Raw genomic sequence first — 26,956 nt, 5'->3', positions numbered from 1 at the left:
GATTAGTTGCCAAAGTGGAAAAAAAAGACCCCAGGCTCCCATGAGCCGTAGCAAAAAGCCGAGACGAAGACTATAGGAAGATGATGGTATTGATGATATATGTATGTTGCATTTATTATTATGATTAAATAGATGAAGATGAAGAGAATACTAAAAACGATTTAAAATCTATTTTTTGAACTGAAATTAGTTTCCCTATATAATTAGGCGAAAATAGAAGGTTGTTGAAAAGCTGGGATGGAAAAGTTATTTGAAGCTTTGTCACAGTTGCCACCGCTATTTCACGCATCTAAATTTCGTCGAGGAAATTTATTCATGGTATGATCCCTCGTAAATACATTTGGGGGTTTATAGTCGTAATGAATTTGATACGGCTTATAGCATCTCTTGTAATAATTTTAGTCGTATACCTTACACTCTAAATTGCAAATAATCTGATGCTAAAGAAGCAAATCGACGATTTTTCAACACGTATTTTTTTATTCGTACATAGGTACCTATCAATATTCTTTGATTCCGCTACCCATAGGTAGTCTGGAAAAGTCTGGAAAAGATTGCATTTTAGCGAACAGGTGGCCCTGTTGTCTCTCTCTATCTTTAGTTAAATATGCTTTTCTAAAAACTGTTTCTTTTTTGGGGTCACACCTACTCAAAAATGTCCCATAGCTCTTATATCAGCGAATTAAGAACTATGGGAGATATTTTTGAGTAAGTTATATGCATCCATATTTTTAAACATGACTGTACCAAGAGTACTAAGTCGGTGTACATTTAGCATGGTCGCAGTCTGAGAAAAGCTTTCCAAAAAAAGCCCCTGTACTTAATAAAGTAAAAACGCAGTATTACATAAAAACTGATGATGATGAGCTAAAAGCAGGCAACATCTAATAGAAACAAAGATAAACAAGACCGAAGTGATCCCATAAGTGTTCCGTGAACAAAGTTTTGTACGGAACACTAAAAATGACTGTTATAAATCGAGAACCGATTGAAAACCCCCCCACATGCAGATCTTAGCCTTCCTCGGCCGCATTCCGCGTACAAATTGAAAATTCCAACCGGTAATATACAAAGTTCTGCACACTAGCTCACTTTTATACAAATTACAATACATAGATATCAAGTAGATAGATAGATAGCGAGATCGGCCTGAAACTTAACTTCGACAAATGTGAATTGTACATTTCCGAAAACTTAGAACCTTCTTTAGCACCCCAGGTACTTCAAAGTTTTTCAAGTTTAGCCCCAAACATTAAAATCTTATCAAAAGATAATCTCCACCTTCTCGGTTCCCCCATTTTCGATGAAGCTATTCCGTCTGTTTTGGCCAAATCTATTTCTAAATTTCGTGTTAATTCAGACCGCTTAATCAAAATTAGTAGCCATTCAGCCTTATTTATTTTAAAGTTTTGTTTGTTGGTTCCCAAATTTACGTACTTGCTCCGTTGCTGCCCTATCTGGAAAGTCGCTAATTTAGTCCAACCTATCGATAGTCTCCTAAAGTCACAACTGGAATCTATTTTGAATGTCCGTTTTAACGAACCAGCTTGGACCCAGGCTTCTTTGCCCATTAGGTTTGGCGGTTTAGGAACACGCAAAATATCGAGTGTTGCTCTGCCGGCATTCTTGTCCTCAATCCATAGCACGTCTGATCTCGCAGGTAAAATCCTTAAAACAACAAACTGCGAGATCGCGTGCTTGGATGAGGCCAGGAATGCCTGGCTAGCCAAACTGCGAGATGTGCCACCTAGACCCGAGAGGCAAAGGGCCTGGGACAACTTGGCCTGCACCGCCGTCATGAAATCCCTAGTTGACAGTTCGTCGGGAAGGGACCGCGCAAGGCTCTTAGCTGTGTCCAGACCAGAGTCTGGACAATGGCTACACGCCTACCCATCACCCCACACCGGCACATTCATAGAGCCAAACACACTAAGAATTGCCATCGGACTCCGGGTCGGGGCCGATGTATGTGTAGACCATAGCTGCGCCTCTTGTGGGGCCCCTGTTAATCGCCTTGGCCACCACGGACTCGCCTGCTCCTCGGGCGCCGGCCGCCTATCCCGTCATGCCGCGCTTAACGACATCCTGAGGAGAGCGCTCGTCAGCGCCGACGTCCCTGCGGCTCTGGAGCCCCAGATCGCAAGGGATGACGGCAAGCGCCCCGACGGGATGTCGTTGATCCCCTGGCGGTTGGGCCGCGCGCTGGTGTGGGACGCCACCTGCGCAGACACGCTGGCGGCGTCCTACATTTCAGCCACCAGTAAACAGGCCGGGGCGGCGGCTGACGTCCGAGAACGTTCCAAGGTTAATAAATATAGTTGTCTCGGCGCACACTACGAATTTGTAGCCTTCGGCGTCGAGACTCTAGGTCCGTGGGGTAGGGGGGCTCGGGGGCTCCACAAGGAGCTCAGCAAACGCCTAAGGCAGGCCACAGGTGACCCTCGCGCGGGCAGCTTTCTCGCGCAAAGATTGGCCATAGCAATCCAGCGCGGGAACGCTGCCTGCGTGATGGGCACCTTACCAAGGGCGCAAAGTTTTGATAAATATTTTTAGTTTTTAGCTTTAGTTTTTAGTTGTACTTAATTTTAGTTTTGTATTCATTTTATAACACTTATTTTACAATAATCAAATATACCTAATAAATTACTAATGAAAGCAGTAGAAAAAAAATAGATATCAACATAATAAATTGTGTTGGTTAATTTTATGTATGATTTACCTATATTTTACAGGGCGTATAATATTACAGAGCTAGGTTATTATGGCGAAACAAATGCCTACTATTTTCTTACAACTCTAAATTACACCGTACCAGTTTTGGGGTATGTGGGTAAGTCACAACCAGAAATAATTAAGGCTTTGTTAGTTGAAGTTAATATGAAAAGAAGATTGCTAAGAAAATTATTCGTCTAATAGATCTCAGATTTTTTTCAGGGAATAAAGCGCCTGATATACATATATTTATTCAAATAAAAGTAGACAATTTGTATAGGTAGGTAATACTTATTTGAAATTTATTCTTAAGTCCAAATCCTACTAAAATATCGCAATACAGCTCTTATTTCTATTGCTTTGATTTCTCCCAACTCACGTTACCATTTGTCGACTAACAGTAGACATCAAGAGCTCTTAACATTTTCCCAGTTTCTTAACATATTGGTAGAATAAAAAATCGTTTAAAAGTTTTAAAGCGTAGAAGAAATTTATTCACGAGGAACATGTGCTATCAAAATATCTCGGTCCACACGTTATGTCGGCACATTCTTCTCCTAAATTGAAATTCTCGAACGCTCCTCGCTGCCGGGATGGGGTCAGGAGTCAAAAGACAAATAGAATTTTCGATTAATGTGATCAAATATTATTTTTCCTTGAAGGAAACCATTGCTCGTCATTTTAAACTTCTTCCCTTGGAGAGACGCATAGACAAATATATCTTGATACGAGCTGTAATGTCTCGATCAACGGAATTTAAAAAGTTCCTCAGTCATCAGGACGGCAGATACAACGAAATGAGACGTGATCATTTCCCTTGATTTATTAAATATATTAAGAACGGGTCCACTCATGTATTTAAAGTCGAAAATCGCTCGACACGTTTCGAGCGTTTTTCGATTTAAAATACGTGAGTGACTCGTTCTTAATATATTTAATATATGTATCTGTGTCTCACGGAAAATTTGTTATTAAAATTTCCCTAAATTATTTAAGTTTCGATTGGCGTTTTCTATAAACAATTTTCACTTCTATTAGCTCCCATGTATAATACATTCCCACCTTTTTAGGGTTCCGTACCCAAAAGGTAAACGGGACCCTATTACTAAGACTCCGCTGTCCGTCTGTCCGTCCGTCTGTCTGTCACCAGGCTGTATCTCATGAACAGTGATAGCTAGGCAGTTGACATTTGCACGATGATGTATTTTTCTGTTGCCGTTATAACAACAAATAGTAAAAACAGTATTTAAGTGGGGCATACAGCAAACGTGATTTTTTTGCCGTTTTTTGCGTAATGGTACGGAACCCTTCGTGCGCGTGTCCGACTCGCACTTGTCCAACTCATTATCATCAATCATATGACCAATTAGAAGCCAAAATAACCCATGCCTCAAGCGGAATACGAGCCTGTTTCCAATGGCCACATGCAAGCAACTCATGCGTGTCTAATTATTGTGCATTATGTTTTACATGATGTACGATACATACTGATAATGTTTGATGTATTATACTACAAACTGTTTATACAGTGTGTCAATCCAATACGGGCGAATAATGAAACGGTCGTTAGCATATGACCTAAGAAGCAACGCAAGCTAGCTAAGAATATGACATATTCTTTTCTTAGAAATACAATGAAAATATTAACCATACAAAATAATTCGGTCTGCAATGTAAAGCAACACTAAGTTAATATGAGCTTTTTAAAGTCACTGTCAACGCTTATTGGTAGTCATGTCATGTAACGTCTGCAGTAGGTACATTGCCGCTTGGTAAATTTTCAAAAATTACTTGGTCATAATGAAGTGTAACTTAAAAACATTTTTAAATTATGATTACACGGACAAATTGTATACCTAAGTATCTGGTTTAATTTATTGCTCGTATTGGATTTATACATTGTATGTGTATAAAGCGCATTGACTATTCAATACAGAATGCCTTAAGGCGTTATGTCCATTGTAATGTATGTATTAAGTATAATAGTTAACTAATAAAAAAACCTTCAAATGGATTGAAGGTAACTTTGATACCTACTAAGGTGATTCGTGCCTTAAATACTACAATTATTTAGTTCAAAATACAACTTTGGCTAATAGTTTTTTTTTTAATTTTTCTAAGTGTAGGTACGTTGTATCTCTCTCTCTCTCTCTCTCTCTTCATATCAAAAATGGTATGCCCGGTGTAAGTATAAAGCAGGGCACTGACGAGCCTTCCAAATGGATGCCGTTACAATGGATTCATCCAAATGGACGCCATCCTAATATTAAACATTGTACGTTTTTGACATTCACGGACCGATTTTGGATTGCAGCCACTCTATTCGGACTGTTGGAAGGCTCGTCAGTGGCCACCTTAAGTTTTCGACATGCTCATTCTCATTATTGTGCATACGGACCGTTTATGTATGGAGCATCACAATTAAAATATAAGTAGTAGCGTCTGTTAAAATCTAATTCTCAACTGAAACATCCGTGTTTACTCATGCTGTGAATAAATGAGAAATAGAGTAAAAATCTATTCAATGCTGGAATCTATACCGCTATCAAAATGCGCTCAAGCTCTGTTCAAAGGCCGTCCGCCAGTGCGCCTCAAAGGATCTGCTCGTACGAAACAAGCCGTACGTTCCCAGATCAATATACCTACAATGGTGTAAGAGATCGTGTTTCCTCTACTTTTATGAACACTCGGAGTAAAATGTATCGTTTCTTATCCTTCACTCGAGTCTATCGAACGTCTTTAGACGCTGACTCGACAAGGTCTGTAGCCAGCTATGCTTTCTCAATTTATATTATAACATTTAATGTTATTCTGAAATTATTCATATTATTATCTACTTACAAAGGAAAATGACCTTAAAAAAATCGTAAAAACAAGGTTCTAATCTAAAAGTCTGTCTAAATACTCGTAACATATGTAATGTCTAAAACAGCATTTCTGTGCATATTCCCTTTTATTTAAAGTCCCTTCACCTGCCAGAATAAATTTGATGATTATGAACGCAGACAACTTGTTCGTTTACAGTCTTCAGCGTAAAAAAAATTAAGAACATATTTCTAAAGACGATTTGGGTCTTATCACAGTAGCTAGATTAAAAAAAGAAATATAATGGTCTCTTACTTCATTGTCAAATCTAGCACAATAACTATTTCTTATAGGTTTAGATCTGTATACATTATTATATTACTCTATGATGACAATTGTTTTCAGCAATGAAATTACGCTTTTCGACACTTAAAATAATGAAATATTTTAGACTGCAACTTGGAATTGAATGTGTTAATTCCCACGTCTACATTTCCTGACATATGCGGTGCCATTTGCAGACAATGTTACTCGTAATAATATTAAACGCTAACGAAACATTCTAAAGACATAAGACACATACTTTAGTGCACAAGAAGCTGCTGTTTAGTGCATAATAATTATGAATAAAAGGATTTTTTTACATTGATAAATTTAATAGTACTTACCTATTGTTATTTTATTTTTGGAGCAAAAGTGCGTTTACGTTGTATGTATTTCACATACAACGTAATCTACGTCTGGCTCTTTTAACTTAAAATTTACGCGAATAATATCTGTTTTTAAAATTCTAGTAGGTACCTGTACAAATCTTTAAAATATTTTATTAAATTTACTGTAGATATAGTTACAAAATAACAGTGAATTTTATTTCTTATATTTAGTTAGACATGGACTGAAGATTATAATCTAAGACTAATCATTATATTTTTAAAATATTTGTGGAAGAAAATAAAAACAGTACAAACACCCCTTAATACACACACTAACATCCCCTGTTCATATTGCACAACCAAAAAATCTGAACTCGTTTACACGTTAAAATATATTTTTAGCAGTTTCAGTGGCGCCAAACCTAATAAAATCACAATTCATTTCCCGTGATAAATGTTTCCAGTAGGGATCAACTAGATGGGACACGGCCGAGTAATCCGTCCAGAGAACAAACTTCTTACTAACCAGTCAGATCACATAAAGTCACCCTCGATCATAACTTTCCGTCTGAACACAAGTAGACTCGAACCCCAACATTTTTCAACTTGTCTCTTGCCTTTGAATAAACATTAAGGAAGTTGGCAATAAATAATAACTACGTTTCCGCGTAATATTTTAAAATCGCGATGTTAAAATTTAGTTTACTACTTAACTCTCAATTGTTTATGTTTCAGAACTGTTTGTTTAAAAAAACAATCAAGTAAGACTTAGATATCTATAGTATATATCTGCCACAGTGTAAACACTAGCGTTGCGGTAATTGTCGCGCTAAGCCAACTACCAACTATTCTAGTATTACAATTTCCCTTCAGGCATTCAAATAACACAGTTTACATTACACCAGTGTGTGAATAAAGAGAACGTTTTGCGAATAAGGAGATGAAGCAATTATTTAGCTTAGTCATGCATTGTATTTCCGCTCATTAGGTGTATATTTATTTAATTTACAACGACTGGGGGCCGGCGATAAGCTGCGGGGCGTGCGCGCCGCCGACTTCGCCGACTGAATAACAATGCAGCCAGGCTGCTAAAATGCCGCTAACTCTCATATAAACCCCACCTATTATAAGCTGAAGCACGAAAAAACTTCTACATTTCAGCCTACCTCCGAATAACAGCAGCATTTTATTGTTCAGACTTCCTAAATTTAACTATGACGGAACTCTGACGTGTAATGGGATTACGTTTAAAAGAGTTCTCTACGGAAAAAAGTAGAAAAGTAGAACGGTGCCAGACTTAGCGGAAAATTAGCAGCTACTTACCGAGAAAGACGACGAGCTGTTTTAGCCGGATACTTGTAAATTTAATTTTCTCTTTAGCATGAATTTTTATTACGGACGGCGAGAGTTTACCGCGCATGGCAATGTACTGAATAAATATAATAGCGAGTTTAAAGTGCACACCCGTTTAGCTGTTTTAACGATATTTTTTTTCGGTTTCATAAAAGTTAATTCTACTTATAATACGAGCCGTTCGATTGCTTTTTGTATGGGTTGTTATAAAAACATGTTATAAACAAAAATAAGTACAACAATGTGTTTAACATATTTAGTCAGTATAACAAAAATTAAGTAGGTAAGTAAATATTAAATAGTACCTACAGTCAGCAAAACGGCCAAGGCACATATTTTGACTGCGGTGTGGAGTTTGTGAATTTAGGGCTTGTAGAGTTAGGACGTGTCGAGATAGAAGCTTGGCTCTACATGGGATCTGATAACTTTTGACTCGTGGTTAATTTTCAGCTACTTTCTTAAATAACTTCAAAACTAAATAGTTTTAAGGCCCAATGGTTGTAACTACATTAATGGATCTCACAACAAGCCCTTTCATTTCATTTGAAATGTCACACGATATAATCTGCAAAAACTTTTTTTTAATGGACGGCAAAGTTGACTCTTCTAGTTTAAAACTAGGAAGCGCAGTGCACAATATATTGTCAATCAAAAATTAAAAATATAAAAGCATATTGCAATTTCATTTTGGGACAGCAATTGTTGCATACTCGTACAAATACCATTTTTTGGAGTGGTCTAATCTTTTTATAAATTGTAACGTCCTTATAAAAAGTAGGCTTAGCTTACAGGCCAATTCGTACGTACTGACATCAGAATGACTATGGGACGGGACTATGCCGATGACCTATGCCTATTGAGCCACACGCGCGCCGACATGCAAGCCAAACTGGACGACCTACGGCGAGAAGCTTTGGAGGCGGGACTAAAAATTAACACCCGGAAGACCCAGGAGATGAGGTGCGGAGCGACGAGCTCGTTGCCGTTGCTCATCGGCACAGAGGGTGTGGAGAGGGTCCACAAGTTTACCTACTTTGGAAGCGTAGTGTCGGAAACCGGAGGGACCGAAGAGGACATCGCTTCGAGAATCGCCAAGGGAAAAGCTACCTTCGCACAGCTCCGTCCTGTATGGCAATTGCGGAAACTGACTAGGAGAGTTATTAAGCTCAAGATATTCCAGTCCAACGTGAAAACCGTATTGCTGTACGGATGTGAGACGTGGAAGGTCACAAACGACATCTCACGTCGGCTCCGAGTCTTCGTCACCCGCTGTCTTCGCCGTATTCTCGGTGTATACTGGCCCGAGAAAATCTCCAACGTAGATCTGTGGGAACGCTGTGGTGAGACTCCAATCGACCAGCAGATCAAACGCCGCAAGTGGAACTGGATCGGCCACACGTTGCGAAGGGATTGCGATCACATCCCGAGGCAAGCCCTCGACTGGAATCCCCAAGGAAAGCGGAAACGTGGCCGCCCTAAGCAATCCTGGCGACGGACGATCATCGCAGAGGCGGCGACCATTGGCAAGACGTGGAGCGAAATGAAGCGCGTAGCTCAAGACCGAACGGGATGGCGTAGCACTGTGGATGCCCTCTGCCCCATCTATCTCTCACGAGCTTTAAGGAAATGGTTGCTTACGTTATAAATGTTATAATTTAACGCTGACAGAACTAATCAATAGAGCTAACGTAGATATTTTTTTTTATTCTTGTCTGTGTCATTCCGTGTTAACATGGTATAATAATATACTCCGCCTGGTACTCTCTTCCCGTCTTTTCGTGGTCACGTGACTGACACAAACTTACGTCATCATGCGACAGCGCTATATGATAATATGCGATAGCGCTATATAAAGTGGCAATGTTATTGTGACGTAGGCTTGTGTCACTCTGGGAAGAGAAGACCATGTTTTATTAGACTATGCGTGTTAATGAAAATTGATATCTGAGGATCGAAATTGTAAATAATAGTAGCCATCCTGAATTTTTTTATTTTATCGCGTCGAAAATTAAATGGATGTCTATGAATCCACTCTAAATATTTGTCAGCGAATCGCGCGTTTTCAGTTCTGGGGCGAACTACTAGTTCATGTAAAATTCGAATATAATGATAAGTTTCTCATTAATTTGAAATTTTAACCTTGGCCATTTTTTCAACATTTGAAATTCGAAGAAAAATGTTATTTCTCTAAAACGTTACGCCAATGGCAATCGGAAATTCATATCACATTCGCATGTAAAAATCCTTTGCAAAAACTACTAAGAATATCGGATTCGCATCGTGTAAATTCGTGTACACGCTGTATAAGTCAACCCATGTCACGGTGGCGGCGCAAAGTGCCCCGATAACCGACGAAGCCGCAGCCTATCGCTTTTTGATAGCATCACTTTACCCAACTTGCCATCTGGCGGCCATTAGGTTCGGGATATTGAAAAAGTGAGCCGCTGGACCGGTCGCCAAACAGATAGCCATGTACATGTGTAGATAGTTATCAACGTCGGTCCGAATAGGATGACTGAAATGTACACAATGAAAACGGGCATACCTATTTGTATTAGCACACGGAATTGGGTAGACATATTTCAAATCAAATAAGTTAGTTTTAGTTTTTTACGGCTACAAATATAATGACCACCAAAAAATACTTTGGTACCCTAAATAAAAAAATCATGCTTACCAAAAAAAATTACTGAACACCAAAAAAATAAGGCCTAAAAATACAAAAGTACCACCATTTTAATTACGACTACACTTCAAATTGTATTCAAATACCAAATATATTGAATGATCACCAAAAATCATTAATGATCACCAAATCTTGAAGACCAAATTAATGCGATATTTTCACCTAAATAAACCACTATGATTACCAAAAAATTTATACATATTACCAAATAAAGTAAACTGATGCCAAAATTACTAGCCCCTCCCGCTCAACCCCCCGTACACCGCACCGCATACCTACCTTACCTAATCTACTTTTCTAGTAGCATTTCGTTATGCTACTAGAAAAGTAAGTCAAACTGCTATCAGTTAAGTGGGTTAGGTTAGCACTGCGACCCTTACAGAAACGAAATGGTACTAGAAAAGTAGGTTAGGTTAGGTTGGAACTGTGACCTTTACAGAAACGAAATGCTACTATAAAAGTGGGTTAGGTTAGGTTAGAACTGCGATCCTCACAGAACCGAAATGCTACTAAAAAGTGGGCTAGGTTAAGTTTCAACTGCTACCCATACATATACGAAATGCTACTAGAAAAGTGGGTTAGGTTAGTTTTGAACTGCGACCCATACAGAAACGAAATGCTATCAGAAAATTGGGTTAGGTTAGGTTTGAACTGCGACCCTTACAGAAACCAAATGCTACTAGAAAAATGGGTTAGGTTAGGTTTGAACTGCGACCCTTACAGAAAAGAAAAGTGGGTTAGGTTAGGTTTGAACTGCGACCCTTACAGAAAAGAAATGCTACTAGAAAAGTGGGATAGGTTAGGTTTGAACTGCGACCCTTACAGAAAAGAAATGCTACTAGAAAAGTGGGTTAGGTTAGGTTTGAACTGCGACCCTTGCAGAAAAGAAAAATGGGTTAGGTTAGGTTTGAACTGCAACCCTTACAAAAAAGAAATGCTACTAGAAAAGTGGGTTAGGTTAGGTTTGAACTGCAACCCTTACAAAAAAGAAATGCTACTAGAAAAGTGGGTTAGGTTAGGTTTGAACTGCGACCCTTACAGAAAAAAAATGCTACTAGAGAAGTGGGTTAGGTTAGGTTTGAACTGCGACCCATACAGAAACGAATTGCTACTAGAAAAGTGGGTTAGGTTAGGTTTGAACTACGACCCTTGCAGAAAAGAAATGCTACTAGAAAAGTGGGTTAGGTTAGGTTAGAACTGCGACTGTTACAGAAATAAAATGCTTCTAGAAAAAGGTGACGAAGTGGATTCATTAATTTAATAGGATAACGGTAATTATATTAAATATTTGCACATTTTAAATTAAAACGTGGTTACAATTTTGGTGGTCATTTACAATTTTTGGGTTTACAATGATTATTTTGGAGTCATTTGCTTTAATATGATATCAAGATTTAAACATTTGGTTATAATTTTACATTAAAATGGAGTTCTAATTTTGGTGGTCATTTACTATTTTTGGGTTTACAATGATTATTTTGGTGTCATTTTCTTTAATAGGATAGCAAGATGTAAAAATTTGGTTATCATTTCACATTAAAATGGGGTTTGAAATTTGGTAATCATTTAGTATTTTTGGGTTAATAATGATTAGTTTGGTGTCATTTCCTTTAAAAGGATAGTAAAGTGTAATAAAATTGGTAATCATTTCACATTAAAATGGTGTTATAATTTTGGTGATCATTCATTATTTTAGGGTGGTAAAATAGATTTTTTTGGTATTAAATTTTACTAAATCTGGTAATCAGTTAAATAGCAGCCGTTTTTTACATGTCGATAGTAATGAAATACTCAAAAGGATAAAACGGAACCCTTATAGGATCACTCGTGCGTCTGTCTGTCACAGCCCATTTCCTCCAAAACTACTGGACCAATTAAATTGAAATTTGGTACAAAGTAATGGGCGCCGTTGAAAATAAGAGAAATAAAACTTAAAGTAACTATTCAAGTGTGTATATCTATATACTATGTAATAATAACTATATTCCTGTGTAAAAATTATATTTAATTAATTAGGTAGGAACCTAGTTACTTTAATCTAATACACAAACACTGTTTGTTGTACATATTTCCATGTCCTAACCAGACCTTAACCATAACTTTATATTGTTTCTTAGGTATTCCATTGACCATGAATTGGAAAAACAGAATACCTACCTGCAGAAATAAATACAGCACACTCCACAATCCATCAATATTTTATTTCTATAATAGGACGGTTATAACCAATAATCGACTAATGCAATAATCGGGCGCAAATTGGTTGATATCGGCAAACATGTAGCAAGCACAAATCACGTAGATGGAACAACTTGAGATGCAGGTCACAGCCGCCTTAGATGCCCAGAGGGATAGATAGGGTAAGTTTATTCCAGTGTTACCATCATGACTCGGGCAATACGAGTATTGCATAGGTATTAAGGTGCTGACGAAATGTTTCTTGAGTTGACGTAAGATTTTGAGCTTATAAAGTTTCGTACGCATTTTATAAAAGTCGGGTTTTAAATTTTGGTGTCCTTTTTAATAACAATACTTCCGTGAGACACAGACATATTAAATATATTAAGAACGAGTCACTCACGTATTTTAAGTCGAAAACGCTCGACATGTTTCTCTCCGTACCGAGTAGTGTCATCAGGAGCATGCGTTGACGGTGACGGACTGGCGCAGACTGCGGGCCGCAGCCCTCCGCGCCCGATGAGTCGTCGCGGGCGCCGGTGGCGGCAGGGGAGGCGAGAAACTACCCTCGTTCATACATGCCGAGCGTTTTCGACCTAAAACACGTGAGTGACTCGTTCTTAATATATTTAATATTTTGGTGTTCTTTGTTTATTATGTGAGCAGCCAATAGCTGGGCACAATTTAAAGCCTAATTTCAAAGGCACGTGCTGCAGTATTTTTTTCCGTGTATCCCGTACTTTACATACCTACCTATGGAAACAAAACGTGACCTTGCTTTCCACTCACAGATATAAAATCGTAACTAATGGAATCTTGTCCCTGAATGAGGCTAATTCGATTATGTACATAATGAAGCATCTAAATAATGAAGCCTCACATAACTTCATCCACCCTACTTTAATTGTTATTCAGTTTGGCCGAGAGCTCGGCAGTTTCTTTTATTTATCTGGCGCAGGTAATTCGTTTACCCGTGAGAATAGTTTCAACACGTGCCTGCGTCTAGACGAATTGACTGTAATGGACTTTGCGCCCGCACGAATGCGGCCCGTTTTCCGTGTGTTTAACCTAAGAAGGAAATATTTATTCTGTTCGATTTGCCCACAAGCCGGAAACACTGAGTGATCATCTTCAGGTCTGATACAAGAAATTGTAAAAGTAGGGGTTAAAATTATTCTTAGAGCAAGTCCGTTTAAACCCGCAAAACTGCATAAAAAGAAGAATGTGAATTCATTGAATAAAGGTAAGAATCTGTTCGCATATTAAAATTCAGCAGACGACCGACCTCAGCAATTAAGTCGCACGAAATATTTAATGAACAGTGCTAGTTACGCGTCGGAAATGACACTTAATCGGCTTAACTTCGCCTCAAAACTTACCCCGTGCCATCTTCCTCTTCCCTCGCAAGCCTTGTCCGCACCCCTCTTTGGAAGATACGCTGCATCAATGAAGTTAGAGAATGTGCAATTATAAGATTGTTTTAATTTAGAAACAATGTTTTACAAGAATTTCCCTACTCAGAGCGAGCTCTCTCAAAACCGTTGTCAGAATTCTTGGTTATGTTTCAGATTGTTTCTTGAATGCAATCTTAGTTACAGAATCTGGAAGCAGTTTATTGGTTGCATTATCTTATAAACTTCGTATTTGGATATTAAAATAGAAATTGAAGCCGTTTAACATGCTTGGCTCCTTCTAAAATAGACTCGAACAACAATAACAAGGCTACAACATCTCGAAGACTTGGAGTTTGACATCCGAAATAAAGTTTGGACCAACATTTAACTAGTTGGAACAAACAAATCCGGAGTGCGACTCTAGTGACGCGAACTACGCCCGGGTTGGACCGTCCCGTTCAACTAACTTGCCCGTAGCGACTCCAAAAACATCTACGAAAATATTTTAGAAGTTACACTGTAAATTAGATTAGACTTGTGTCTTGGAAAGTACAATACAACGATTGTTTATGAAATAGTCTGACTCGTAAGCTAATGTACAGTCACATCCGGAAGAAACCTTAAACCTCAGCATGCATGTAGCTTATGTAGGTTAGAAAATTATAAGTGAAAACAACTTGTCAAGTGGGTATTTCCCACGTGTCCCGTTTTGCAGTCATTCATTGATATTTGAAAAATGATTAAAGTTACAAAAAACTGCCAATATATTCTTCATTAAATTTTGTAAGTTGTCTGAACAGTATGTTACAGGGCCCTTGAACCATACGCTAACCCGGGGTTTTATCGTTAAACCTGGAGTTACCATGGTTACCAGTACAATTTTACATTATTTGCCCTTTTCATCGAACTCCATTTTACATTATTTATATATAATTTTTTATTCTAACATTATTAAATGTCAGTCTCTTTAATCACTCTTTATTTGTATTTTTTTTTTATTTTACAAATGGATTATATATGATCGAAGGTTTGTGCACTTAACATCTGAAGTATGCTTAAATATTAGCTCGTTTGTGGTGCGCGTGCCACGGCCGCTGCTGGAAGCCATCGCGAGCACGGACTTCTGGCCGAAGGGTGTGATATTTCGGGGGTTCCGTGGGAATCTGCCGAATCCTACATCAGAGTATAGGTGACGCCGCAACAGAAAACTGCGTCACGAAAATCTTTTTTTAGTATTTAAGATTTTTATTATTATAGGGTAGGTATATGTTAGTTTGTAAGGTATGTATTTATCTGGCTTAGTTGCCTGAAAATAAATGCTTTGATTAATTTTTGATTGAATATTATGTACACGATACGCTCCGATCCATCGAGAGCATTTAGTTATGCAGCATACTCCATTTTCACGATCATTTTATCGGCATTGATGACAAAATGCATGTAATTGGAGGCAATTGATATCACTCGCCTCGGTAATAAACTGTATTTACATATGATAATTCAGTGAATCTGGCTATTTATTGCTTGAAAGTGTAAAGGCCGGTACAGACGGACTACAACCTGACTGCAACTTGTATGGAAATTGCACGCCGATGTTGCAGTTGGCGTGAATAGCAGTATTTTTTTATAAACACGAATCTCACGGGGAGTAGAATCGATTAATATCTTCACGTCATGCTTCATCATCATATTAGCCAGAGGACGTCCACTGCTGGACATAGGCCTCCCCCAAAGAGTGCCACAATGACCGGTCTTGCGCCAGCCACATCCAACGGACTCCCGCTACCTTTACCAGGTCGTCAGTCCACCTTGTGGGGGGTCTACCCACGCTGCGCCTTCCGGTACGTGGTCGCCACTCGAGAACCTTTCCGCCCCAATGGCTATCGGTTCTACGGGCAATGTGCCCCGCTTGCTTGTAGTTAGTTAATGCGCAGACGATGTGCCTGATATGAGAATCGTTCATGCTGTACTCGTGTGATTCACTTTATCGGATGTGAACATAATGTCGAGTTTACAGAGCACTAGTTACAGCGAACCAGCGGCACTTAGGTATTGACGTGGTCCGACGGTGCGCGGTGTACCGCCGAAGATCAGATATAGCGCCGTTACGCGGCTTCATTTGCAATTTGGTTCAGTGATTTCGTTCGGCCTCTCGACAGTGCGGCCGACGACCGACTCTGCTCGAAGTGAATTATGCTCTATTGTTGTTCCAATCCAATGGATACAAGTCTACTTCGTGATTTTTTAATGGCCGATATGCGTTTTGTGGCAACGGCTGTAAAATTCAAATATATACCTACATAAATGTAACACAAAAACGGTGGGTTAAACAAATAGTTTTTTATAATAGCAATACAAGTTTCAGTATCTATATAGAAGCCACACCAGCTTTTGTAAAACGAGAAAATGATGACTAATAAAATTGTGCAGTTACAAGTTGTTTCCCGCCATTGTACTTGCAGATATCTAGGTTTTTGTAGCTCACCGTTCTTTTTTTTTTCGAACTAAGTTAGAAGTGCCCTATTAATAAGAAGTAAGAATTTACCTATTAATTCCATCCCTTTACAAATTACTTGTAGAAATATGATTAAACATACGCATTAAAGTAAAAGAGCTATTTCATATTTTAAAAATTACTAAAGTTATGAAGCAGCATAGCGGACAGTAAAAAAAGGACCATCCTCCCGACGTAGGTAACTAGGTAACGTACGTAATCATAACGACGTAAAATGTAAACACAAGGCCGACTTTGCTCAGCTCCACTGAACGCGGCCGCGTCGCCAGTTATCCGGTTATTGGCAGTCCGATCGCTTGCTATACAAATTCGGTCCTATTTACTTTCATAACGGCATATGTTCCTCTAATAACTGAAAGCACTTAAGCCTTTTCTAAATTATCCACTCGGCCTGGACACTTGCAGCTCAAAACGGACGCGGATACCGGTTCGCTTACAAAATCGTATCTGAAATCTGAATGTAAGCAACGTACTCGTTTTAGGCAGGTTCCGGAGTGTATTGGAAAGCTTCGAATATAGATATTTTATTTACAAAAATGGTTTTTCGTAGCCTTCTTTAGAAGGCTTTGCGATGGTAAAATTTCAATCCTTAACCTTAGTTTTTACGGCCTCCAAGCCTAGGCAGGAGTGACCCTGCCTATGAAGCAGGAGGTCCCGGATTCAAATCCCAGTAAGGTCATTTAGTTGTGTTATAAGTACATACAACTATGTAAATATACAGGGCGTTTTTTGAACAACTAGCCATAACTATTGTGCAAGGTGATTAGGTAGGTCATACTGATCAACTTTTTCTATGAGACCAACCCCGAAATCCCAAAAAAAAAATGGCATTCCCATAGAAAACGTCGACATCTACTCGACCAAAATGTATGTTTTTGGCCGTTTCAGGCCAAAAAAAATTTCTGATTTCGGAGTTGCGCTGCGAGATGCGCTGCAAGTACTTACGACGAAACAGGAGCTGAGTTTTAAATATTTTAGGTAAATATACCCGTCTCGCTAACGGAAGCGGCACCTAAAAGTAGTGCGATAAGGACAAGGCGAAAAATCCTGCGTAAAATCTCAAAAATCGAGGTTTCGTACTCCTCTGTTTCCTCCACCAAAACTTAACCAATCGTAACCAAATTTGGAAATCTAAATGATTATGAAATTATCTGTGTCGGACCGTTTTGCTTTTTTTGCTAATTGATATCAGTTTTGAATGCCACGCCTCTCATTGCGGCATAGTCAATTAGGCCATTTTGGCCATTTTTGAAGGGCTCTAGCGCCTTAAAAAACAAAAATATCAAAAAAAGCAGAACGGTCCGACACAGATATTGACAATATTAATCTGTGTTGAAAAAATCATTGCTCTAGCTTCAAAAACCACGGAGGAAAACGAGGAGTACGTTTGTATGGAGAAATGACCACTCCCGTTGGCTCTTAAGTAATAACTTATTAATTACACTTTTGTTATGTTCTAATTTGAATGCGCGCCATATCTAGTTGTGATAAAAACGAGAAGTGCCATTTAGAAACAGAAAAACGGACGTCTGGAAAAAGAGTATTTTCTTTTACAAAAACAAGTTACCACATGCAGTGTGCCAGTAGCTTCCCAATATAGGACGCGGGACATGTGTGTATCGACGGCATCAGGCTGGGGATTGCCCAGTGGAGCACAAACAGTAGGATTTTTATAAATCTACTACATAATTTTCTACTACGATTGTCACTGTTTAATGTAATAGATAGCTTAATTAAGAATAATTATTGTAAAGAAGTTAATTCATAAAGTTGTTACGAGTGTCCTCATCCCCGAGAAAAACAACATTTTCTCTTCTTCCTCTTAAGCACGTGATCTACGTGGTGCTTTCCATAGAAAACGAAGCGCTGGAAGCTCCGGCCCGGCCCCGGCCCGGTCTAGCGCCATCCTTTACACTCTTGATGTAGGTAGTTACATGGTCATCACGTCGAGTTTTGTGTTCACGATGCCGTTGTTCGCAAAGTCGCGCTCTTCAGGTGCATTTAAGTAGGTAAAGTAAAGAAACGTCGACCTTTATTGTATTGGACCACCTCATTGGTGATTTGATTAGTAATGCAGTAGTACCTTCAATTTTGCGCTGCACTACTATTAATTAAATGGATTTGTGTCCGTGCCACGGTATATCCGAGAGATAATATCAATATGATTGGTAAAATGAGTGACGTATAGACCGTTCTAATCCCGGCAGTAATGCGGCAACGACAACAACATAATTTATAAAAAAAAATGTTTCATGCTATAACCATCAAGGATTAGTCCGCTATCGCTTTCAGAGGTTTAATATAATACGTTATTTTATATGGCGAATATTAAAAGGCTAATGGTTGGCCGGAAAATGCAGTGCGTGACTTATATTATGGCTTATGACCCCATACTATGTAGACGGAGCATGATCGCGATTCTCAGCAATGAGCGACCGGGGAAGAAGAAGAAAATAACAATAATCTATGATATAAGACAAACAGTTATTAATTGACCTACTGTATTTTTATCTCGCCCGCTTTGGCGACATTTGCACTGGTGTTTCAATTGACCGATTCGGCTAGCCACACACTACTGCTCCCAAGTATCTACACCGAAGTGAATTGTGTTTACAATTTATTTTTATTCGACGAACCATTTCGGTGTGGAGGCTAGTGCGGCCAATCGATGAACGAAAGTTCTATTCGTGCCTTTTTGTTATTTTGTGAAATGCGCTGTGTTGTTTTGTGTTTTTTTTTTTCATACACATAACATTTGTCTATGCGTTTAAACTCTTGAAAATAATAATATTGTGTTTATTTAAATTATTTATATAAGAGGCAAACAAGCATACGAATCGCCTGCCTGATGGTAACCGATTAGGTACCTAATCAATAATAACAAAAAATAGTGCTTTATGATTTTCATACATTGCTCATGTTCTTATTGTCATTGTTTAAACGCCTTTTAACGTAATACGAGATTAAGTACCATTCAGCTCAAATAATTCCTCAATATCATCAATGACACCATACATTCTGTTAGTAAATATAGATGCGATTGAGCTACTAACCACCACGCACGGGTCCACGCAAACAATTCAGAGGCATGATCGCCATTCTATGGGCAAATAGATAGTCGTCACTTCCGACACATGTTTCCTGGCGCGACGCAGGGAACTGGTCACGTAGAATATTGACGCCTCGAGCTATCCATTCGCCGGTAACCTACACTCACCCAATTTACAGCATATTATGTAGGTGCCGCTTTGTAAGATATTTTTACGCTGAAAAACACTTTTAGCTCTTTTATTTGGGAAACGGTATCTCATGAAAAATAAAGACTAAATGATACTTAAATAATCTGCTTCGAGACGTTGCTCGAGGTAAAAGTTCCGTATTGTAGCCATTGATTTTTAAATAAATATGTAGCAAATAAATGTGCAAAGTGCCTGGCATATAGGTAAGGTGCCCATTGTTTTTACCACTACCCTTGTTTTGTAACTTTACTAACTTTCTTTAATGTTTTAGGTATGGAATAAAAGAACATCTACGTTATGTTTTTTTATGTACGTTATGGGTCCTGAAATAGAACTACTTTTTCCCAATGAATGCACAGTCAAAGTTCCAATTTAGCATGGATTATACGAGTTAGTGAAGTTTTCTTTAATTCGCATTCCAATTTAGCCGTTAGCGAAATAAAAGCCAATGCTTATCACGTTACCGGAAAATATAGTCGATTCGTCGCCAAAGTTGCTGGTTCTCCATTTATGCAAATCGGTAACGGCGCAGCGGAGCCGTCGGGAGCAAAAATCACTTACCGCTTCAATAAGCCGGCGACACCGTCTTCTGGGTTGTCATTTTTATAGCGTACCGACCACGGGCGGGACGCTGAGACCAACCAATATAAAATTTGTCTTCTATAAAGCACAGTTCTTATGGTTTTTAGGTCACAATTATACGGGTCATTTCAAACGAACGCTGCCTGTCCGACATGTTCGTTGAATAAGGTACACCTTATCTCATCGAACATGTGTAGTAGGTAAACTGATATCAACATTAGCTTAGTACCTACAGTCAAAGAATTTAATTTCCGACCCATTTCGTACCTTGTCACAGTGACAATCAATATGAGAGTCGATAGAGACCTCATACTATTGTCACTGTAACAAAGTACAAAATGGGTAGGAAATTAAATGTTTTGATTGTACTTCCAATTTTGCAAAATTACAGGCATAATTATATAATATGCAGACTTTATTCATAGAAATAGGTCCTTAAATTGTGATTCGGATGAACGTGCGATTGGATAATCTTTGTCATCCAATCCCTATGCATTTTCAAATAAGACAACGGAATATTCAGTTCATAGGCTACGATAACTACTCACCATCATACGCTAGTTTTTCACCACGCGGTATAAAACATTTAATACTGAATGTTAATTCACGATCAGTTTACATAACGTTAATTAGAAAAGTTTAAATATCTTATTGAGGTAATTTTCTAATTGAGTATTTTCCACTAAATATTATACTCACCTAGAATCCTTTACATAGGTACCGTTTCATTAATTATTCATAAACGGCACACCTCACTATGTAGACTAGCTTTACTAAGCAACTCACGTACCTACATACAATTTATGTATTTAGGCAAATGATGATATCGCTGACTAAATCAGTCTCGCATCAACGACCCGAAACGATTCACAATGCCTCTATTTCAGGAACCAATCCATAGCAGTTCTATTTAACTAATTAATTAAATCAACGAGCAATGATGCAAACATTGTTATGTGATTTAGTCAATTTGGACTATGATATGGCAAATTCGGCTATGAATATTAGAAAGCTGACTTGCAAATACATTATGTGCTTATAATATAAACATCGTTAAAAAGAGCCAGTACGTTTGTACTCTTATGCTGTAGTTAGTACGATATAAAGGGTTACGGGCGATTACTGCCCTAACAGGGTGTCATAATAGTAGTTTATGTGACTGCTACATAATGAAAGGCATTAAAATACGAGTGTGGGTTTATGAAACGAATGAAATGAGTTTCATAATAGTATCACACGAGTGTTTTAATGCCTAATTATGTACAGTTACATACACTGCTTTATCTACACACATATTATAAACTTTCTATGATATATTCACTAACCTCATATTACAGCCGACATTGGGGCACTTTCCTCTCTGGCGGAACTCGCGGATATGAGCTGGCGTCTCCGAAATATCTTTATCGCACATTTTACACGAAACTTTTGTTATAGTTACTTTAAAAACAACAAAACAAATTATTTTTTTCTTACAAATTAATTAAAATATAAACTGTACGTCAAATGGCGGCAACTTTTTTCACGCATGTCACGCATCCAAAGTTTTTTTTTTAATTCAGAGACAAACTAGAGTCGGGGTCGATTACCATATCGTCCGATACCAACTTACATGCGGGATTTGTCAATATTGTATGCAATTGTCATTTGATTTCGAATAAAACGTCATCTCGACTGATATTAGAATAGGGCTCAAATCAAATTGCTTTTTTTATTCAGAGATGTTCGAAATTTAAAATGCATTACCAAATCGATTTTGATATAGTAATGAAGCTATTACCACATTTTCACAGATAAGAAATTTGCTGTAACAAAACAGTTTATCGTAATGTGGGCCATTATTTACGGATTTTGAAGGCGTCATAGAGAGTTTATGATATGTGTGTAGATAAATTGACTAACTTAACTGTCACATCTAATTATGTAATTTATGTTCAGGGCTATGCAATAAATAAAAATTATTTGATAAATTTATAAGATATCAAAAAACGACTAATTAATATTGTAAGTAAGTATGTTGCCCCATGAGTAAAATCACATTAATAACTTTTAAAATAAGATTAGAAATATCCAAAATAATTATGTTTGAATGCTCCTACACATTTAGTACGACGTGAATTGAGACTTTAGTTTAAAATTCCCAGTAACTTACCCTGTATCAATGAAAGGTGATACAAAAATTGTTTTACTTTAACCACTAACACAAACAGTAAAGTTCTTCTGTTAGGGCTGATTTAGACGCCGCGCGAACTCGCATGCGATTTTAGTTACATTGCGGACTGTTGGTTACGTCCAATTCAACCGACCGATCAAAACCCACAATGTAAGGAAACTCGCATGCGAGTTCTCGCATCGTCTAAATGAGCCTTACTCGTATTGTAACGTAAGGTCAAATAATACGGAACCCTTCACTCAATATGACCGAACAATCTCTTGAATGATTTTATCCCGAATGCTACTGAAATGCGGTAAAAAGACTGCTATTTTGTGCATTACTGTATTATAGTTTTTCTCATAAACAAACTTCGGTACGGATATGATGGTCGTGCTTGTCTACGTGACAGCGTGATAAAACGGTATCCGTCACTTTCAATCGCACTCTGTTAAAAAGTGACGGATATTTTGTCACGTGGATAACGCCATCCATAATAGGCCCGCTATATGTTTAAATGTTTTTTTTTTGTTTCAGCTCTAGGTCTGGAACCAGACTTCATGTTCCCCCTTGAGAACGTGACGATCGCTCAAGGCCGGGACGCGATGTTCACCTGCGTCGTGAATAACCTGGGCGGTTATAGGGTGAGTGGCGACTCCGCCACTGCCAGGGTGTGTATCAAACCGAATCAGTCCAGCTAGCCACTTGATAGAGGAGCACCTCAGCACCTTTGGTTTGAGATCTATAATAACCTTACTCGCTGTACTTTGGTCAAATTAAAATGTATAATTCATCTAGTTAATATAGCCCCATCAACGATTAAATGTTTTTTAAATTACACAATTGTTAAATGTTTAACAATTGTGTAATTTATAAAATTACATTTTGTGACTTAAATTAAAAATTGATATCATTTAAAAATTCCGAGAGGGTATTTACGTTTCTTGTCTTCATTAAAGGTAAAAGGACAAATGAAACACTACTTACTCGTTGTGGTATTTATAGTAGGTATGTACCTACTATGAGCACAAAAGCATTAATATAATTTTGAAATTCCTAAAGCAAAAAAAATTATACGTATATTTTAATAATTCTTTTAACAACTTCGTTTCAACAACAATGCACGAAATTGGATTTTTTAAATAATTTATTCCACTCGTTGATTGGACTAACATGAATTGGATTTACATTTTTCACACACTTATTATTACTGTTTACAATTGAATTATGGATCTCGCCAAATAGTATTTTGCACTGACTCCTACACTTCTTGCACAGTTCTTTAGCACACAACCTTCTATGCACTTCTTCACTAAGTAACGTTTGACATCGAACTGAAAATGAGAAAAATCTTTTTATGAGAAAGTAACTTTCTTCCAACAGATGGCATAGTTTCTCTATTTTTGTTAAACAGACTATAAAGGTAAATTTAATATTTGTTATCAAATAGAGAAGTAGATAATATATATAATAAATTACGAATATGAAATGACGTGAATAATACGAGTAAATCTATTTAAAACAGTGCCTCCAGTTTCCACGAGTAACCTGATTTAGAGCTTTCTGTTAGCTCTCAAAAATAAACAGTCGATAGACGATAAAATTGGTCTCGAAGCTTATATCTAACTTTAATAAGCAATTAAAAGTTACTCAAAGGAAATATGATGTTATGAAAATTGCAATAACTTATTCAATTTAGTCAATAGGTGCGAGAATAAGAAATAAAAAATGTATACTACAATACTACATATATGATATTTATCCTTAAAAATCCCAGAGCAAATTATCTCCATACAACTTTTGTTCCCTGTCGAACGTTACTACCCATTCGCATCACTCTCTAGACCTATCTCTATCCTAGAATAGAGCAACACTAAAACTTTAATTGCACAATCAATTGTAATTTTGTCCGAAATAGCTTAGAGTTAGAACACACAAAGCACCACTTGCACTAGACACTTGACAATTGCACATAGAACCAACCCAAGAAAACAGTAGAAGCAAATTTTAAACTTTCTCAAGTGACAGCGCGACTGCTTCCGCTCTTATTCGAAATTTAAAGTTTTGCGATTTAGGATATACGATTGGAAAACCATTGTATACCTATATCAAAGACATATGTAACTTCGTATAAGACGAATAAAGTCTAAGAAAAAAACGTGCCTCGGAATTCAAGTAAAAGTCATTCTCGAATAGATGCCGCACACACCTTTAGCCTATCCTCGGCTAGATGGCGTGACGACACCGTTTCATATTTAACAATTTTAACACATAAATATCAGTGAATGAACATGGATCAAAATGATATAAAAATAATAAAATCATTTATCCATATACAATACATTGTTTGATAACTTTATACGTTTTCATTTTGAGTTTTAGTCGTGTGTCGATAGATGGCAGTAAATTTACAGTGACTACAAAATTTACAATGACAGGACCCCTCTATACTATCTATTCTTTTTGCCTATATGTATATTGTACTGCTAGAATGTAAAGAACTATTCTGGGGGATATTTTGGTAATGAAATAAGCTCACGAGTAATAAGTGAAATAAGTCAAAGTGAGGAGACGCAAATTAAAATGTTATAGCTTATAACAATAATTTACCGGGTGTGGCCTGTAACACGAGTAAATAATTAAAACATAGATTGTACTCCTCAAACGATGACACTTTAATTAAAAATAAGTATTTAGAGTCCCTATTTTTCATACAAAATAAATATTATCTTCAATGGACGCCATCGCCACGGCATATCATTGTGATTGACGTTGGTTGTCACGCCTTAAACATAACAAAATTCGCAATACATTGCGTCTTAGAATAAACTTTAAAGTATATTAAAAATCAAACCACAAGTTATTTTTAAAAGTTGCTGAACAAATGTTGGTCAGTATGAGGAGTACAAGCCTACAGTTACATTTTTTGCTCGTATTACAGGCCACACCCGGTATAAGAAATCCAGTTGATTACCTTTATTTAAAAATAAACGAGTGAAAGAATGTGTTTTCCGGCTGTGTGTCACGTATAGAATGTACACGATTCAATTTTATTGTAAAGTTAATTGATCAGGCTGACGGAAACGTTAGTCTTCATTGCACGCCAATATCAACTTCACAAAATAAGATGGTTTATTAAAACAAATCATCATAATCAGTTTTTTTTTGTGATGAGTCTCAACGTCTGCTGTATTCTTGGGTATCAATTTTACTTGCACCATATTAAACGTGTTTTGTTGACTAAAGAAAGTTATGGGAGCATGCTATGAATCTCACTGCACTATTTCTTTTTTGTGTTATTTAATTTAAACTGGACACTTTTTATTATATTATAATATATTACTACATTGGGTCCGTGCCCCATCAACTTTACTTTAACTGCAAAAAAATAAGTAAGGTTTTCCCAAACTTTGTTTATCTACGAGATTTACATATTAAAACAGTCTCACTTAAGCAAATTAAAATGGATATAAACCTCCTTGGTCCCTATTCAATCATTTCGAGAAGCTCTCTCAGACTATCCCAAGTGTCTGTCCTTATTCTCAGAGCGGTCGATATATTATACATAACAAATTTCTATACTAATAAAAATACTAGCGATATTTTTTCTACCAACAAGCCATCAATTTTTTAATGATATGAAAAATAGTAAATTTCAAGCATTTATTTGCTGGACAAAAAAACCGGCATTACAATTACTACAATGCCATTTGACCAAACTAATTATTTTTACAAAGCACCTAGTTCATTCGTTGTTATGAGAATAGGTGCCTAACTTTAAGGGACCAGGGAGCAACAAGCTTAGCGATATCCTCAGGAACTCCTCGTATCAATATATACTTGCTCGACTAGCTTCTCCGTAAGTAATTACTACTCACAAGACACCGTCTGGACTTCTATTGAGCTCCCTCGTGCATACAAGGTCGACATGAATATCTTTGTAACTACATCTCTCTAAAGCCATTTGCTTAGAGAACCTCATGAATTTGAGAGTCGATCAAATAATTAAATTACGTTAGGGTTTATGGTCTGTATCGTTACGAATTACACAAGGCGATATATTAATCACACTAGTTTAGATATGCACCGCTGGTATGGATGGATTTGGAGTTCCGAAGGTGGTAAAATATAACATATTTTTTTTATTTTTTACGAAACAACTAAATACGACACTTCTAAATACTTTGTTGATAATAATAAAAGGCAAATCGACAAGTTATTTGGTTGTTTCATATCAAATCTTGATATTGTGATTTAGACATCTATATCAACTAATAATCACAATATCAAGCTGCAACGTAACAATCTTTTAATTCGTTAATTAAACAATTTAAATCAACAGACAATGGGCTCGCTGAAATTCACAATGCGATTAAAAGATTGTTAGACTCCGTAATTTGGTTTTGAATGTAAACATTACAGCGTTTAATGCTGTAATGCTTCTGTTTTCTTTGTCTGTAATATATATAATAAATAGTTTGTCTAATTTTATTGTGCACCCATTAATATTGTGACACAAATTAGTATCTTATGCACAAGCACTTATGATGAAATTGTTTATGATTGATTATATTAGCGTGTTCAATAGCACCTCTTCCAAGCACTTATTCCTTGCACAATCTTCACTTGTTTCACATTAGTTTAAATTCTAATTTTAATTAAATAATAGTGGAAAGTTCTTTTGTGA

At 37.3% G+C, this 26,956-nt stretch overlaps 1 protein-coding gene across 1 annotated transcript in view; it reads left to right on the top strand.

The window, feature by feature from the left end:
- LOC134789984 (lachesin) overlaps positions 1-26,956 on the top strand; it is a 115,968-nt gene that overhangs the window by 39,999 nt on the left and 49,013 nt on the right. The window contains exon 3 of the mRNA XM_063760723.1: positions 22,807-22,940. Within this exon, the coding sequence (XP_063616793.1) occupies positions 22,807-22,940 (134 nt within the window). The remainder of the gene's footprint in view (positions 1-22,806; positions 22,941-26,956) is intronic.

Source organism: Cydia splendana, chromosome 4, assembly GCF_910591565.1.
Source record: "Cydia splendana chromosome 4, ilCydSple1.2, whole genome shotgun sequence".
Taxonomy (NCBI): domain Eukaryota; kingdom Metazoa; phylum Arthropoda; class Insecta; order Lepidoptera; family Tortricidae; genus Cydia; species Cydia splendana.
Note: the sequence above shows the minus strand (reverse complement) of the source record. Positions and strands in the feature narration are given on the sequence as shown.